Raw genomic sequence first — 16,977 nt, forward strand, 5'->3', positions numbered from 1 at the left:
TGCATGAAATGTTCCCTTGGTATCTCTAATTTTCTTGAAGAGATCTCTAGTCTTTCCCATTCTGTTCTTTTCCTCTACTTCTTTGCATTGATCGCTAAAGAAGGTTTTCTTATCTCTTCTTGCTATTCTTTGGAACTCTGCATTCAGATGCTTATATCCTTCTTTCCTTTTCTCCTTTGCTTTTCACTTCTCTTCTTTTCACAGCTATTTGTAAGGCCTCCCCAGACAGCCATTTTGCTTTTTTGCATTTCTTTTCCATGGGGATGGTCTTGATCCCTGTCTCCTGTACCGTGTCACGAACCTCATTCCATAGTTTATCAGGCACTCTATCTATCAGATCTAGTCCCTTAAATCTATTTCTCACTTCCACTGTATAATCATAAGGGATTTGATTTAGGTCATACCTGAATGGTCTAGCGGTTTTCCCGACTTTCTTCAATTTAAGTCTGAATTTGGCAATAAGGAGTTCATGATCTGAGCCACAGTCAGCTCCTGGTCTTGTTTTTGTTGACTATATAGAGCTTCTCCATCTTTGGCTGCAAAGACTATAATCAATCTGATTTCGGTGTTGACCATCTGGTGATGTCCATGTGTAGAGTCTTCTCTTGTGTTGTTGGAGAGGGTATTTGCTATGACCAGTGCATTTTCTTGGCAAAACTCTATTAGTATTCATCCCCATTTTACAGATGAGGAAACGGAGGCTCCAGGTCATGCAGCTGATAAGTGGCCAATGTAAAATTGGCGACCAGGTCTTGGACTTCAGGCCGAGGTTTCTTTTCACCCTGTATTTGACTCACCACCTGGGCAGGAAGGCGACAGTTGTTCTTCGCTTCCTTATCAGCTCTGTGTAGCCACAGGGATGCCACCTGCCACAGAACCACAGAACTGGTTGCATACAGCCGTGGACGTTTATTTCTGCTTAGGAGTCCATGGGTCAGCTGAGCAGTTCTGCTGTTCAAGGCCACGTTCCTGGGCAGACCCAGGCTGGCCTGGGCTTGTCACGCAGCATCTAGCACTCTGGGAGTGTGACTAAGTCACCTGGCTTCTGGAAGCCTGGGCTGTCCCTTCTGCTGGCCAGAGTGAATCACCAGACCAGCCCGGATCCAGGAAGAGCAGACTGCCTCCATCTCATGCCGGGAGGCCCTGCAGAGTGGCGGCAGGAGGTGGGATGGTGGCAGGGGAAGAACGGGGGACAGTTTTTCTGTCTGCCTGCCTTGGTCCTGCTGCGGGGCTGCCTTGCTTCCCCCGGGGCCTGCCCCTGCTTCCTAGAAGCCTCAGTTGCCCTGCTCCCTCCTTGCCATGCCTGCCCTCAGAGCTGTTTCTTGTTTGTACCCAGACTGTTGTGCAGGATGACTTCAAAGCAGGATTTCAATGGCCCTCTTCCCAGGGGGAAGCGATGCAGTCAGTCTGGCAGGGGTTAAGCCTTCCACTGACCTGATTAAGCTGAGGCAGGCTGCCTTCAGCATCAGCCAGCCGGGGGGCCGAAACCACACCAAGGAGTCTCCTCTGCTTGCACCTGAGGCCAGTGTGTCTTCTGGGTACCGCGCAGGGGCAAGGGGTGGCTCTCCACTGCTCATCCTTGCTTGAGTGTCTCCAGGCATCATGTCACGCTGGTGGGGCCACAGTTCCTCTGCTCTGTGGGTGCACAACCCTCTCACCACTGCTGCTGCCACCCCAGGGTTCTCAATGACCTCTCTCTGGTTTGTGTGTTTGTGGTTTCCAGGGAAGAGGGTTGGAAGGAAAGGTCTACCTCCACAGGACTCCCAGGCCAGCTGGTTGACATGGGAGATGATGCTGGGCAGTGAGGGGGGAGGAGAGTGCAGCCTGGAGGAGGGGGCGCAGGGCTAGGAGGGGAGGCCGAGCTGGAAAGGGCTGCTGGGTTCCTGGAGGTCTGGAATGGGCCAGAAAGCTCATGAGAAGAAGCCAGCACACGGAGAGGAAGCAGGAAAGATGGGAGTTTCAAATGGAGGATGGAGCATTGGGAGACTGGGGTTGACATATCCACACTGTAGATGCTACACAGCAAACAGGTAACTACTGAGAACAAGCCTGAGCACAGGGAGCTCTGCTTGGTCTCTGTGGTGACTGAAAGGGAAAGAAGTCCAAAACGGAGGGGATTTTTTGGACACACACACATACACATACACACATATATATATACACACACACATATATATATACACACACACACACTGCAACCCTTGGACTGTAGCCCACCAGGCTCCTCAGCCCATGGGTGTTTTCAGACAAGAATACTGGAGTGGGTTGCCATTTCCTTCTCCAGGGGATCTTCCCGACTCAGGGATCAAATCTGCATCTCCTATGTCTCCTGCATCGCAGCTGGATTCTTAACCCACTGAGCCGTCAGGGAAGCCCTTAGATACTACATATAAAACGGAGAACTAATGAGAACAAGCCTGATAGCACAAGGAGCTGGACTCAGTCTCTGTGATGACCGAATGGGAAGAAGTCCAAAAGCGAGGGGATTTTTTATGGATGCACACACACACACACACACACACACTCGTATATATACATATATATATGGTTGATTCACTTTGCTGTACAGTAGAAACGACATTTAAAACAACTCTAATAAAAATTAATTTAAAAAAATAAAAAATTTAAAAGATGGGCGCTAAGAGCACAAGCATTGGGAGGCTGGTGTTTCCAGGCCCCAGAGGCCGCGTCGCACCCACAGTGACCCTACTAACAAGCCTGGTGCCTGCTCAGACCGCCTTCACAAGCAAAGAGTTCCTGACCCCTGCGAGGTGGGCCAAAGGGTTAACGAGACTGAAGCTTCTAGACTGGAAGGAGACACCCCAATTCCATTTCCCACTAAGGCAGGTAGGGTAAGTATCCCCCCAAAAGAGGCACCTGCCCACCATGGGACTCGACAGGTGGAAGGGACTGTGTGTGGTAACAGCTTGCAGGGAATGACTGATGACGCCCTTAATTCTTCGGACCCCTTGAGAAGTCACGGAGAAAGACCGCGTTTGCATTTGGTTTGGGGAGATACGTAAGACGGCACCAGGAGGGAGAGGAAGGCAGAATGCACATCTGTCAGGAGGACGGGACAGACAGACGGCAGTTGTTTTGGTCCGGTCCCGGGAAGGGGAGGGAGGTGCAGCGGCCACGCGCCTGCCACCCGGCTGCTGAGCGGACTCAGGCAGGGCCGGTTAGGCCGGAGTTCGCGGGACCCTTCGGGCGCTCATGATTCTGCAGCGGATCGTGGGACGGGTTCCCCAGAAACAGACAACAGACGGGAGCCTGTCCCGCCCTTTTTCTCAGCAGGGACCTGCATTCTTGGGGCAGAATCCCCGTGGCGTGGGGCGGGGTGGGGGGAGGGGACCTCAGCTCCAAAGCGAGCAGAGCTGACCGAGCAGGGCTGCTGCTGGGCCCCTCGGGACTGAGCAGCGGGGAAGGGGCTTCCGGGCCTACCTGTCAGCCCCGACGCTCATTTTGTCGTTCAGGTACTAGGTCGTGTCCGACTCTTTGCGACCCCGTGGACTGCATCCCACCAGGCTTCCCTGTCCATCACCATCTTCCGGAGCTTGCTCAAACCCATGTCCATTGAGTCGGTGGTGCCATCCAACCGCCTCACCCTCTGTGGTCCCCTTCTCCTCCCGCCTCTAGGCTTTCCCGGCATCCGGGTCTTTTCAAATGAGTCGGCTCCTCGGGTCAGGCGCCCTAAACAAGTCACTGAACTCTCTCACTCACGGCATGCAAAAACCAGAGGCCTCTGTCCCAGGAAGGAAAATAAGTGATGAGTGAGAATAAGCCTTTTCCGTCAGAGGAACGACACAGTCTCTGCCCTTTGTGGCTGGCGGGGGAGGGGGGCGGGCGAAGGGCCCGATGCGTGCCATTTGTCGCAGCCTCCTGCATGTTTTTCTCGAGTCTCTGATGCTGTCCCTCACCCTGCACCGCCTCCCTTTGAATCTGCTCCTGATGGAATGACTTCTGGCTGTACAGCCTTGCCATGTGCCTGGCTGCCCACGTGCAAGTGTTTGACGGCGCTGTGGCCAGGTGCCCTGGGTGCCGGAAGACAGCTGAGCCCCTGAGGATACCCAGGAGTGGCCTGGCCTCACTGGTGGGATGCAGGGAGAAGGGGCCAGTCGTAGAAGTTCTCTCGCTCCTGGTGTAGGAAGATCTGCTCCAGGGAAATGGCACAGGCTTGGAGATGAACTTTGTCAGGTTCTGCCCCTCCAAAGAGTGGCCACCAGTGAACAGGTGAATGGGCATCTCAGGGATCTCGGAGGGCTTGAGCCTCAAACCAGCACTTCCCTTCTTATTTCACCCTGCGAGCCCGGTGGTCTGAAACACTTGTCCACTTGTCTTAGGCAGTAGCTGTCACCTCTGTTGTTGAACACAGATACCTCCCTCTCTGCAATCTGCTGGTCCCAGGTCGTGGACCTCAAAAGATAGGTAGTGTTACCCATCTGAGCTGATACTGTTCCTGCCCCAGAAGGGGAGAAAAAGCTCTGTAGCCCCAATAGGCAGCCTCACTGCACGCAAATGACTTCTTGTCTTTGTCATAGACATAAGCTCTCAAACTTCCATGGCCCACTTGGGGACCACTTCCCAAGAGAGGAAGGAAGATGGGGAATGGCTGGGGGATGACTCCCTCCTCCCATCCAGCAACACACAGACACACACACACGGCCCCGTGGCACGCCCTCTCTTCTCTCCTGGAAGAGGGAGGAGAAGCAGCAGACCCCAGCACGGGCAGGAGCCCAAGCTTACCTCCCACCCTCCAGGAGCAGAGCTTACCTCGAGTGGGAGGAGCTCAGCTCATCCACACTGCTGATGAGCACCGTCTGCTGGGTTTCTAGCACATGTTCCTGGGCTGTCAGGAGTTACTTGGCATTTCCCAAGCTGTTGTGAGATGGGTATTTGACTGTAGCATGCAATGTTCTCACACCAAAACCACTGACACTCCTGACTGTGCCCCTGGGCATAGCTGACTTTACATCTTGTCTGAGAAATTCTGAGGTTCCTGCCTTCATGCCAACTCCCAGACGTCGTTTGATCTGTCTGCTTTTTCTTAGACTTGCAAAGCAGATGTCTGCCCTCTTTTTGTATCTTCCTTCAGCTCCTGACCAACTGCTTTTGTAGGAATCACGGAGTGGCAGCTGCCAAGTGTCAGGACTTTGGGCATGTTACATATTTGCTGCCTCATTCTTTGGAGCTTTTGGACTTGCCGTGCATTGTCTGACCACAGGCTGAAGCTTTGTGTTTGTTGGTATCAGATCTGTTGGCTTTGGGAAGCTCTTGGGAAGGAATACACAGGATGTGTTGATCTGTTCTTTCTCTGCAGGTTGCTGAATGTTAAACTTTTAACATTTTGTCTCTTAACTCATATATGGATGTATCCTCAAATACAATCTGACAGGCCAACTTGGACCAGCATCAGCACTGCCTAAGTACCCTCTTAAAAGTGCAGATACACCCCACACCAGTTAGAATGACCACCATTAAAAAGTCTATTAATACAAGTAGTAAATGCTAGAGCGGGTGTGAGAAAAAGGGAACCCTACCACACTGTTGGTGGGGATGTAAATTAGTGCATCTGTGATGGAGAACAGTATAGAGGTTCCTTAAAAAACTAAAAATAGAGTTACCCTATGACTGTGCAATCCCACTCCTGGGCATATACCCAGAGGAAACCATAATTTGAAAAGATAGATGCACCTCCAGCGCTCACAGCAACGCTGCTTACCACAGCCGAGACGCGGAAACGACGCAAGTGTCCATCAGCAGATTAATGGATGAAGATGTGAGACGCATGTCTGTGTGTGTGTGTATGTGTGCCACACATGATGTGCATTTACACACACAATGGAATGCTCCTCAGCCATAAGAAAGAACAAAATAATGTCATTTGCAGCAACATGGTGGACCTAGAGATTATCATAGTAAGTGAAGAAAGTCAGAGAAATATAAATATTTGATATTACTTATATGTGGAATCTAAAAATCGATGCAGGTGAACTTATTTACAAACAAAAATACATTCACAGATACAGAAAACAAACTTATGATTACCAAGGGGTTAACAGGGAATGGGGAAGGAGAGTTAAGTTAGGAGTTTGGGATTAACATATACACACTGCTTTATATAAAATAAAGAACAGGGACCTACTAGACAGCATAGGGAACTATATCCAATATCTTGCAGGCTATAATGGAAAAATCTGAAAAAGAATGTGTGTGTGTGTGTGTGTGTGTGTGTAAAACTGAATCACTTTTCTGTATACCTAAAACTGGCACAACATTGTAGATTAACTACACTTCAGTTTCTTAATGGGTTTTTTTAAGGCACCAATAAAGCATTATCTGAAGAATAATCAATAGTGGTATGAAGGCTGAGGACTGTGTGATTAACCCAAAGAGAATGAATTGACTGAGGGTCTCAGCCGATGTTGGTAGAATATATGTGGCCAGATCTTATCAGGCGGTTTCCGCACACCGCTGTTGACTCAGAATCTTCCAGATGTGGGCTTGGCACCCATGTCCTGGGAGGCTGGGGTGGGAACAGCTATCTGGGAACCTGAATTGGCTGTGGGGTCAAGCACACAGGCTCTCCTGTCTCAGAAGCACCCTCAGAGGTTTGTGAAAGCACAGATTCCAGAACCCTACCCCACACAGTGAGAGTCAGGATTTCTGGGGACAGACCTCCGGGGCTACACTGCAGATAGATTCTATTTAAGGGGCCAGGGGCGTGAGTGCCATCCCTGTAGAAGACAAAGGTGGGGAGACTCAAGGACTGGATGCCTGCCCTCGGCCTGCAGCCAGCCTGGAATGTGACCTTAGCTCAGTCACTTACACCCTCAAGTCTCCACTTATTTCATTTTAAAGAAAGAATAATTCTTCCACTTACCTACCTTGGGATTCCTGGGGTAATCCAGCCAGAGGGAAGGGGGCATGCACACACTTTGCCTCACGGAAGCCTCTACAGAGGTGAGCACCTTCTTTCCGTTATGCTGATGAGGAAGACGGGCACTGGGAGGTTACGTCATTTACCGAGATGCCAAGTCTTGGAGGTGAAGGAGCCCAGGTTAGAATCCAGGTGTTGGGTTCTGGAACATTCCATCCCATCCGGGTGCTCCTCTGAGACTCTAGCAGCCAGACAGATCCTTGTTCCCCTTCATGGGTCACAGCCTTGTCGTGGTGAAGTGGTTTGCATGACTCAGTGAAGCTATGAGCCATACCGTGTAGGGCCACCCAACACGGACGGGTCACAGTGGGGAGTTCTGACAGAACGTGGTCCGCTGGAGGAGAGAGTGCCAACCACGCCAGTATTCTTGTCGCGAGAACCCCGTGAGCAGTGTGAAAAAGCAAAAAGACACGACACTGGAAGGGGAGCCCCTCAGGTTGGCAGGTGTCCAGCATGCTGCTGGGCAACTCCTCACAGCTCCAGAGAGAAGGAATCGGCGGGGCCAAAGCGGAAGTGATGTCGTGGAGGTGTGTCTGATGGTGAAAGTCAAGGCTGATGCTGTAAAGAGCGATATTGCCCAGGAACCTGGAACGTTAGGTTCGTGAATCAAGGAATACTGGACGTAGTCGAGCAGGAGCAGGATATGGACCAGCCGCATCACCTGGGAGCTCATTAGAAATGCAGGCTGTTGGGCCCCACCCAGGTTGACCGCCTCAGACCCTGCGTTGGAACGAGCTTTCCAGATAATCCCTGAGCAATTAAGCTTTGTTTTTTTAGTATCTTTTATTTAGGCTGTGCTGGGCCTTCATTACTGCAGGCAGGCTTTCTTTAGTTGTGGCGAGCAGGGGCTGCTCTCTAGTTGTGACGTGCAGGCTTCTCACTGAGGTGGCATCTCTTGATGTGGAGCACAGGCTCTGGGGCGTGTGGGCTTCTAGCTGGGGCACACAGGCTTAGTTGTCTTGTAGCATATGGAAACTTCTGGACCAGGGATCGAACCCATGTCCCCTGCATTGGCAGGTGGGTTCTTAACCACTGGACCACCGGGGAAGTCCCTACTCTGAACTTTAGAAACACGGTTGTGGAGGATTGCACTAGAGAGGGCAAGTTTACCAACGTGGTTAAAGTAAATATCCAAAATCCAGCAAAAGTGTGACCTCCCAGGGATAATCAAAGAAGAAATCTTAACTGGGAAGTTCCTATGGGAGAAGAGTAACTGTAAGCTGTTTCAGCCCTTTCTGAGTTCCCATTGCAGGGCAAGTGCCCTTTATCTGAGAGAATCCAAGCTTTCCAAGAGACTGAGGGTTTTGGAGTGAAACAAATTGTTTCTTATAGGTGTGTATATGTGGGCTTCCCCGGTGGCTCAGCTAGTGAAGAATCCGCCTGCAACGCAGGAGACCTGAGCTCCATCTCTGGGTGGGGAACATCCTCTGGAGAAGGGAAAGGCTACCCACTCCAGGATTTTGGCCTGGAGAATTTCATGGACTGTGTATCCATGGAGTCACAAAGAGTCACAGCTGAGTGCCTTTCACTTTCATATGTGTGTTGTGTTTAATTTTCAAAGGTAACACGATTGCTTGTGGAAGTAAGATAAGGAAAAGTCAGGAGGAGAGGGTTTAGCAGAGCTGCCGTCACCCAACAGGTTTACGGAGGGCTCTCCTGCCCCTGCCCTTTTTCGTAGCTTCTCACTTGTTTCAGGAGTGATTCCTTTATGGCTGATGGCATCCAACAGGGAGGCTGGCCAGTTGGGTCGCGGGGAGTTCAGCTTCCAGAATATTTTTCCTGTGAGTGTTTTTCCTCAGGTTAAATCCTAAGACCCAGCCGTTTGAAGGATGTTCCCCTGATACTCACCCCACAGCAGCCCCACTACAGCTCATTCTTGCAGAATACAGAGAGAAAAATGGCCTGACCCTAAGCTCAGAAGCAAGACTCACAAATCAGGGCTTTGAGAAGTCTGGAAAGGCTTCCAGACAGTACTCCAGACAGGTCGCCTTTGGGGAACATCAGAAGAGTACAAGGAGAGCTCAGCTGGGGCCAGAATGTCCAGTAGCAGTTGATTCAGGGAAGGATGCTCCCAGCTAGACTTCTGCTCCCTCCTCGCCTTTCCTGGATTAGCTGTGTCTGTTGTTGTTCAGTTGCTAAGTTGTGTCTGACTCTTGGCGACCCCATGGACTGCACACCAGACTTCCCTGTTCTTCACTATCTCCCAGAGTTTGCCCAAACTCACGTCCGTTGAGTCGGTGATGCCATATAATCTAACCATCTCATCCTCTGCCACCCTCTTCAGCTTTTGCCGTCAGTGTTTCCCAGCATCAGTCTTTTCCAATGAGTCGGCTCTTGAGGCTACACAAAACCCTTGGATGAGCTGAGGTTTCCGTCCAGTGATTTTAGCGCGTGTTCTCGTGTTTAAATCTGTGACTCGTATGCACTGTACTAGCCCTTAGAGGTTACTTTTCTGGGACCCACTCTGTGAAATGTGCACATTCCTAAAAGAGTCAAGACACCACTTGTCCTCAGTATCCCAAGCATTCAGTTATGTCCGCGGTTCCAAAAGGAGCCCGTCGGGAGCGTCACGCAGACCTGATGCCCGCCTTCCAGGAACGTGTAGGGTAAGGCGGAGGCAGCGACGCATATTAAAGCGTGCTGGCAGCCCAGCTGTGGAGACCTAGCTGCTGAATCAGACACTGGCCTCTAATCCCGTGTAAATATGGGTTCTTCTGCCAACCTCAGCCCTGGTCTTCACGTACTAGCTTCACTTCAGACCAGCCGAATTACAGCTGGTTAGACCAGCTTTTTCATGGACTTCCCCTCCCTGTTTGATATGTTTGGGTTTTTTTTTTTTTTAATTTTTTCGAAAGTCTAGAGGAAGGGGGTTTGGGGTTGGGATGATGCCATCGCTCCTTTCATTCTGTTCACAACTTTTTGAGTCATGTGGGTGGAAGGTTTTGAGAAATGACGCCACGTTTAAGTTTTGACTCCAGAAAGTCGTGTGGCTCAGCTCTCAGCAGTTCTAGAGGGAGACTCTGAAAGAGGAACCGGGTAACCAGGCTTCCCCAGGGGAAGGGGTCCTTTTCTTCAGAACACTTGATTTCACAGATGAAGAGTTTTAAGGGGGTGGGGGTGGGCGGTCTGGGGTGAAAGAGAAAGCAACAGGCGTTTGGTTCAAAAACCCGGGTGTGTAGAACAGCTCTGTTCTTTCCTCCTCCCTCCGTTCCCCACTAACAGATGTCTTCCATCACACAGAGATGAGCTGGGAAGGCTGGTTGCTGACAGCTAGGCAATTCGCAGAATAAAGTTTACTGGTCCATATCCCCTCTGCGAGTCCCCTGTTCTCTCGGTGCATCAGCTCGGCGGGAGGGCCGGGTCTCAGCCTCACCCTGACTCTCTGCTCCTTCTCTCCCCCTTCTAGCGTGCAAACGCAAAGAGCAAGAGCCCAACAAGGACAGGAACAATTCCCAGAAGAAATCCCGCCTGGTGTTCACCGACCTCCAACGCCGAACGCTCTTCGCCATCTTCAAGGAGAACAAGCGCCCGTCCAAAGAGATGCAGATCACCATCTCCCAGCAGCTGGGCCTGGAGCTCACGACCGTCAGCAACTTCTTCATGAACGCCCGGCGCCGCAGCCTGGAGAAGTGGCAGGACGACCTGAGCGCGGGCGGTGCCTCGTCCACCTCCGGCACTTGCACCAAAGCGTGACGGAAGGACTCTCAGCTGGGCACAAGTCGCCTCCCGATGAGGACAACCGATACCCAAAGAAAACGCAGAGGAAAGAGACACCGGATTCTTAGCTGGGGCCCTTCACTGGTGATTTGAAAGCACAATTCTCTTGAAACTTTTCTATTCTAGCTGTAATCATAGGCCAGGTGTTTTTTGTTCATTTGTTTTTAATGGCTATGGAGTCCACGTGCAAGCTGAAAATTAATCTCTTTGAACTGGACATTGTCTTCTGAGCGAGCGTGCTAAGCACCCCAGGAACCCAAATGGGGCCTTCCTAGAGCAAGTCAATTCCAGCCTAGTGTCAGCCAATCAGGATTGCTTAGAATGTCAGCATCCCAGTTTGGGTCCTGTCAGCCTGTTGCAGTCAGCGTTCCCGTGAGTTAATAGTAGGACTCCGGCTTGTATAAGGACTCTTGAGTTTGGGTTCCCAAGATGCTACAGTAAGAGAAGAATCTAGCAACAAGAATGACCTCATTTGCTTTCCAAGTGCTTAGCTTCATCAAACCGTAGTTCACCAATGTTCACAGCCATAACATAAAAAACCATCCGAATGACAATTACTGAGCACAAGTTTTAAATATGGAAGTTTAAAAAAAAAAAATTCGAGGACCTGTTTTTTCCCAACTCAGGCATCTTTTTCATTGAATGGTTTAGAAAGCTTTAAGTTGATCCAGTTTACAGTTTTCTTTTCCTTACCTCCTGGAAATCTCACGTGGTCTTGGATCCATCAAAAAATAAAACAAACCAAGTCAGTTCACTTGAGCGCCAAGTATCAAGCACAACGAAGATAAATAGACAAGTGAGGGAGGTTCTGGATTCACTGCGTCTGGATTTTCAAGACACCAATTGGGAAGTCAAGAGGGAATCACTGGGAATATGGCTTCAAGCACATTTTGCAGTTTGCTACACGTTATGTTTGTACATAATGAAAACGCACACTCAGGAGGCCAATTTAACTCTTACGGTATACAGAGCAAATGCAGCATTTTAAAAGATCTAGATTTTTTTAGATCGTAAATGTATCCTTCTTGGTTACCCATCATCACCTGGTTCCTCCTATTGTGCATTATGACCACCACATAATACATTCTCACGCTTTCAGATTTGGGTTATTCCCTTGTCCATCCCATCAATAGGGACGTTTTCAGTGTTTCCTAGCAAGGAAAAAAAAAGACTTCAAACCACCAAACATGTTACTCATAACCATCATCTAGTCCTGAATCTCTTTCATTATTGAATCATCCTAGCAGAACAGCTGAATAAATCTGGAGAAAAACACAGCACACCAAAGAAGCAGAATACTGCAAACCAAAGACATTTATTACTTGCCATTTTCTAGCCTGAAAAAAAATACTGTGATTACTTTTAGAAGTCAGAAAACCTGTGCAACTCCAAATGGCTTTCAGCGCTCGCATTTGGCTCATCCCTGGGCCGAGTGGACCGGCTACGCCAAGGATGTTAGCCAAGCCACCGAGCGAGTGGCTTTCTGGTTCCTGGCTGTTACCTTCCCACAGCAAGTGGAGGAGGGCCCACAGGACCCCCAGGAGATTGCGACGGTCACCATGTGCATATTTACCAGTGAATGGCCCCAGGTGGGCACCACAGGGGTGTTCAGAGCAAGCCAAACGCTGCAATGATGCTTTACAGACACTTGAGACTGACTTTTTTTATGAGTTACTTAATCGAAACCAAAGAAACTTTTTCTGCACCTACTTCTGCAACAAACAAAACTGTCCCATTGAAATGAATAAAGAAAAACGGACGTCCATGAAAATCCACCACCAACAAGATGGAAGCACGCCAGAAAGAAAAAAAAAAAAAAAAAAAACATCGAGACACACTGTGTTCGAACAGACCTCTTGGGACATTTTTTGGAAGCAGATTTTTAAAAAGGGTTTGAGACAGGAAGAGAAATAAGGAAGAGCCGCCGTGGCTGCTGCTCCACCCGACGACTCACGCGGTAATCTTAAAGGTGAAGATTGTCTTTAATTTGTGCCTATGCAGTTTTTCAAAAGAACACGGAACAGAGCAACAGAAACCTCAACAGCTACAATACCAAAGATGAGGATTTCTCACACCTTTGTTTCAGTTCATTATCCCCTCTTGCCTGGCTTAAATACTAATAGCGCCATTGATCTGTGTGTAAAGGTAATCAATTTCGTTTCTGAGCAATGAGAGGAAAGGGTCATTTATTTTATTTTATTGCTTCCCTATCATTTTGTTTTATGGCTTTCTACCCAACATGGAATCTCTCAGAAGATTCCATGGAACTCCACTTTAAGATGTTGGGGGTACTGAGCAGTTCTCTTTGCTCAGCAGAGCGTGGGGAATCATACTGTCCCTTGAATGTTCTTTGCTTAACCCTCCCGTACTCTTGATTCCTTCTGTGTTCAGAGTCTCATCATCAAGGGAGGGAAGGAGAGTGAGGGTCAGGAGTAGGGGTCTTGGGGACGCATCCTCTCCCGAGCCACAGAACCAAAGAATTTATAGAGGAATTGACAAGCCTCATCTTCATGTGATTGCTACATCCTAACAGGGCTTCATTTGGGGGTGGGGGGAGACATGTAAAAATGATTGTCAGTTTCTACTTTTCTATTAGCTTTTTAAAAACTCAGCTGTAAAGTTGCATTTCTAAAGAAAGAGATATATATAATATATGAATACATATATAGATTCAACTTGACATTGGTGATAACGCAAAGTTATTGCTGTTCAAATTCATGTCTTGTTTTTGTCAAGTGCTTCATCACTTAAGTACTCAGTTCAGAGCTTTGCTCATTTCTCATGCCATCCCAGAGTGTGGATGCTTTAGAGTATTCTGATTTCTGTGAAAATTTCTGGGAAGGGTTGAAAGTCAAGTTCGAGCATTTCAGCGTTTTAACGTGTTGATAAATGGGTCCATGGGACGAATGAGTATTATTTGTATTTTGAGTCATCTCTGTTCTCTGTCTCAGCCATGATCAGGGTGGTGAGTGATGTCCATCCACCACGGCCGGGGAGGCAGGTATTCGTCTTCCCTAACTGCTGGGGAAGCTCAGTGGTCTGTTCCCACCAGTTACAGAGATGAGGCCAGCCCAGACCCGTCTTCTCCAGGAGCCCTGTCCCGTCAGGGTGTTCGAGATGCCCCTCAATGAGTAGATCCACCAAGAGACTTCTTGCAGAAGTCCAGCTCCTGCTGCAGCAGGTTCATCGGGCTTCCTCAGGGTGGTAACGACCAATTTGTTTAGACAAGCCCATGTGCAGCCACGGCTGGCACTGGGGTGAGGCAGCGGTGCTGGGGGGTAGGGGTGTCTCAGACCTGGAGAGCAAACACGAGGCAAGGAGTAGGGAGGATCCCCGATTCTTGCTTGGAAGACCTGTTGTCTGTGGTGCCAGCTCCTTGCCCCTTCCACGTCGGTCTCCCTTTGCAGAGGCGGCAGCCTGGAGCCACGAAAAGAAAGTGACTTTCCGTGGCTTTTATGATTCATCCTACCCGGGGATGTTCCTTGACTTTGCCCTTTGTCGCTTTGTCTCTTGCTCATTCTCCATGTCTCCTTTGTCAGATGACCAAGAAAAGAGCATGTTTCAGCAGGGGAGTGCTCCTATTGGGTTGATAAAAGCGAATTTCAGCTTGGGCATTCCTTAATGAAACTTTGTGATTCATGGCCAACGGAAATGCTTGTTCTTCCCAAGACTGGGCTGAGGAGCGAAGCCTGCTTGGTTTGGTTAGTGATTCTTTGGCATGCCAGGCTCAGCATTTGGGTCTCTAGTGTCCTCTGAAGATGTCTACACTGAAAGAGGCTGCCTCGTGGCCTGAGATTTCAACCCTGGTCCAACCAAGTGTAGACACATATACCCTCAGTGTTCCTGGGGACCAGAGGGAGATGTCATAATGTAAAAAAAAGGCAAGAACTTCCCTCTGGGGTTTTGATAAATGTCTCATAGCAAATAATGCCATACCAGAGAGAAGTGCTTGCTTCTGAAAAATTATTTACGTACATATATAAATACATGTGTGTATCTATATATTTGTGTATTGAAAAGTTAAGTCCTACAGAATTTCAATTTGTTAAAAATGTGAAAGAAAGAAAAAAAAACCCTGCAAACTGAATTATAATGGAATTTGACCCACTATGTCTTTCCTCAAGCATTTAAAAACTTATTTTAGGTTAACAGTTTTAGAAAAAAAAAAAAAACTCTTTGGACTTAGTTATAGTCTAGCATCCATTTCCTCAATCCAAGAAAAATTCCAGGCATCAGCAATGAAAAGGGCAGGGCAGAGTGAAGGGACAATTCCAAACCAAATTCACATTCTTGAGACAATGGAAATCCTAAAGCCATTGGCTGGAAAATTCTTTATTTCTTTAGGGAAATAGGCTTGCCTCCGTTTTTGCTTTCAATTTTATTTTTGTCCTGAGGATGTAGTTCTTTCATTCCAGGAAACTTTTATTTTAAAAAGAGCCAATATATTTCTTTAAAAAAAAAAAAAAGAAAAGAGCAACAACAATAAAAACTCATCCACAATATTTAAAGGCCTTTCCAAAATGTAAAATAGCATATAGGTTGTAACACTTAACAGTACAGGTGGGAATAAGCAGGTAGCCTGACTCTTGGGAGAAATCATCTCTGCAGGATCTCTTTTCCTGAGGGCTCCTGTGGGCTCTGGAAATTCAAGCTCATTTTTATTTCTAGCTAAAATAAAAGCAAAATTAGGAGTAAATCTGATACACACACACACATTTTTGTTAAGTCAGACGATGTATTTCAGAGCCAAACATAAATGCCTTTTAGATTATCAACCATTTTTCTTTATGCTGGGTGTCCACCTATTCATGCTGATATACTGAAGTTAAACAGCTTTGTGAAAAATATGACTACCACCTGGGTGCAGGGGGACGCTTTCCCACTTTTGAAAATGCTGGTAGAATTATAGAAGTGTCCGTTGAGTACTGTTCCTGAAGCATCATGACAGTATACCTTTGTGGTGAACTCTGATTTTCAGGAGGTTGTATAGTAGGAATAGGAATTTCTTAAAAATAGAAAAAGAGCAGGCTGGGTTCCAGTCTTATTGAAGAATAATGGAGTATATTAGAAAGTAGAGAAAAAGATGATCCATGTGGTCAAGCAAGGTTGACCCCAAAGCCCAAACCCAAGTACTGTGACGGTAACTGTCACGATTCCTAACAAATCAGAGCTGATTTTTTGTTGCTGCTGCTGCCAATGCCTTGTGGTTCAGACTAAGCCTAACCAGGAAGAGCGAGTGAAAGATGGTAGACAGAAAAGGGATATAGTTGGTTTGCCTATCGTTCTGATGTTTACTTGTAAGACTGGAGAGCCTTTATACATTTAGCGAAGACCAAGTTGCCTCTAAAGCAACAGCAGATTCTAGTTTTCAAATAAGGCCACAAAATCCTTACTAAAGGAAGCAAGTGTACTGGAGTTCACTGTATGAATCTTATCTAGTTAATGACAGTGGCTTTAAATATGGCTGTCCCAGTGCCTATTTTCTACCTATGATTTTTTTCTTTCCAAGGGCCAAAGGGAGGGAGGGTTGGTTTATTTGTTTTAGAAAGTCTCAGAATTGGTTATAAAATTTTTTTGAATGTACTAAAATGACATAGAGCCTCCCTTAAGTAGGCCCTGAAGTTACAGCTGAGGCTGATGGGCTGTTCCGTGAACCCCACGGGGACCAGAAGTCTTCCTTGTTCTCAGATACCAAAAAGGCTCTGACAGCCGGAAGCAAGTAAAAGCTGGAGCCTAAGCTTTCCTTACCGGTGTTGAGTTTGGTTGCCTGGAATTAACCAGTTCATTCCCTTTTAATGGAGGAAAAATACACATGGCTACAGATCTGTTCATTCCACGGAAGTCTTCCACTCTGCTCCAGCCTTAGCAGAGATATTTCCCACTGCATAAACCTTGGTAGATACATTTGCCTAATCCTTGTACCGTCTTCAGCTTGAGTGTATACAGATTTAGATGCCTCTTTCACCATGTATTCTCATAGGCATCTTATAGCAACACCCATCGCCTATGAGTGTCCAGACTGCACAGACACTTCCATATGTCCATACATACTGTCCCCGTTATAATAAATACATGTTCAATGGTCGTTTCACATGTATGTGGTACTTCTACAGTGTACACTATTTTTATTATTTATTGTAACATTGAAAACCAAAGTGCAGGGGGAAAAAAACATCCCAGCATCTTTATTCCCTACACTTGGAATTCTGCTCATTCGGTCACATCCAAGGTAAACTCAGCTTTCAAGAAACCTTGCATTTTATTTACACGTCTGTGTAAGAATGACACATGTGCTTGATGACTTCAGTTGAATAGCTTTATTC

General features: G+C 47.8%; 1 protein-coding gene across 1 annotated transcript in view; it reads left to right on the forward strand.

The window, feature by feature from the left end:
• The window catches only part of ONECUT2 (one cut homeobox 2), a 48,180-nt gene extending 35,771 nt beyond the window's left edge, over positions 1 to 12,409 (forward strand). The window contains exon 2 of the mRNA XM_069569245.1: positions 10,344 to 12,409. Within this exon, the coding sequence (XP_069425346.1) occupies positions 10,344 to 10,630 (287 nt within the window). The 3' untranslated portion in view covers positions 10,631 to 12,409. The remainder of the gene's footprint in view (positions 1 to 10,343) is intronic.
• Positions 12,410 to 16,977: the final 4,568 nt, after the last annotated feature.

The sequence above is a fragment of the Ovis canadensis genome, chromosome 23 (genome assembly GCF_042477335.2).
Source record: "Ovis canadensis isolate MfBH-ARS-UI-01 breed Bighorn chromosome 23, ARS-UI_OviCan_v2, whole genome shotgun sequence".
Lineage (NCBI taxonomy): Eukaryota > Metazoa > Chordata > Mammalia > Artiodactyla > Bovidae > Ovis > Ovis canadensis.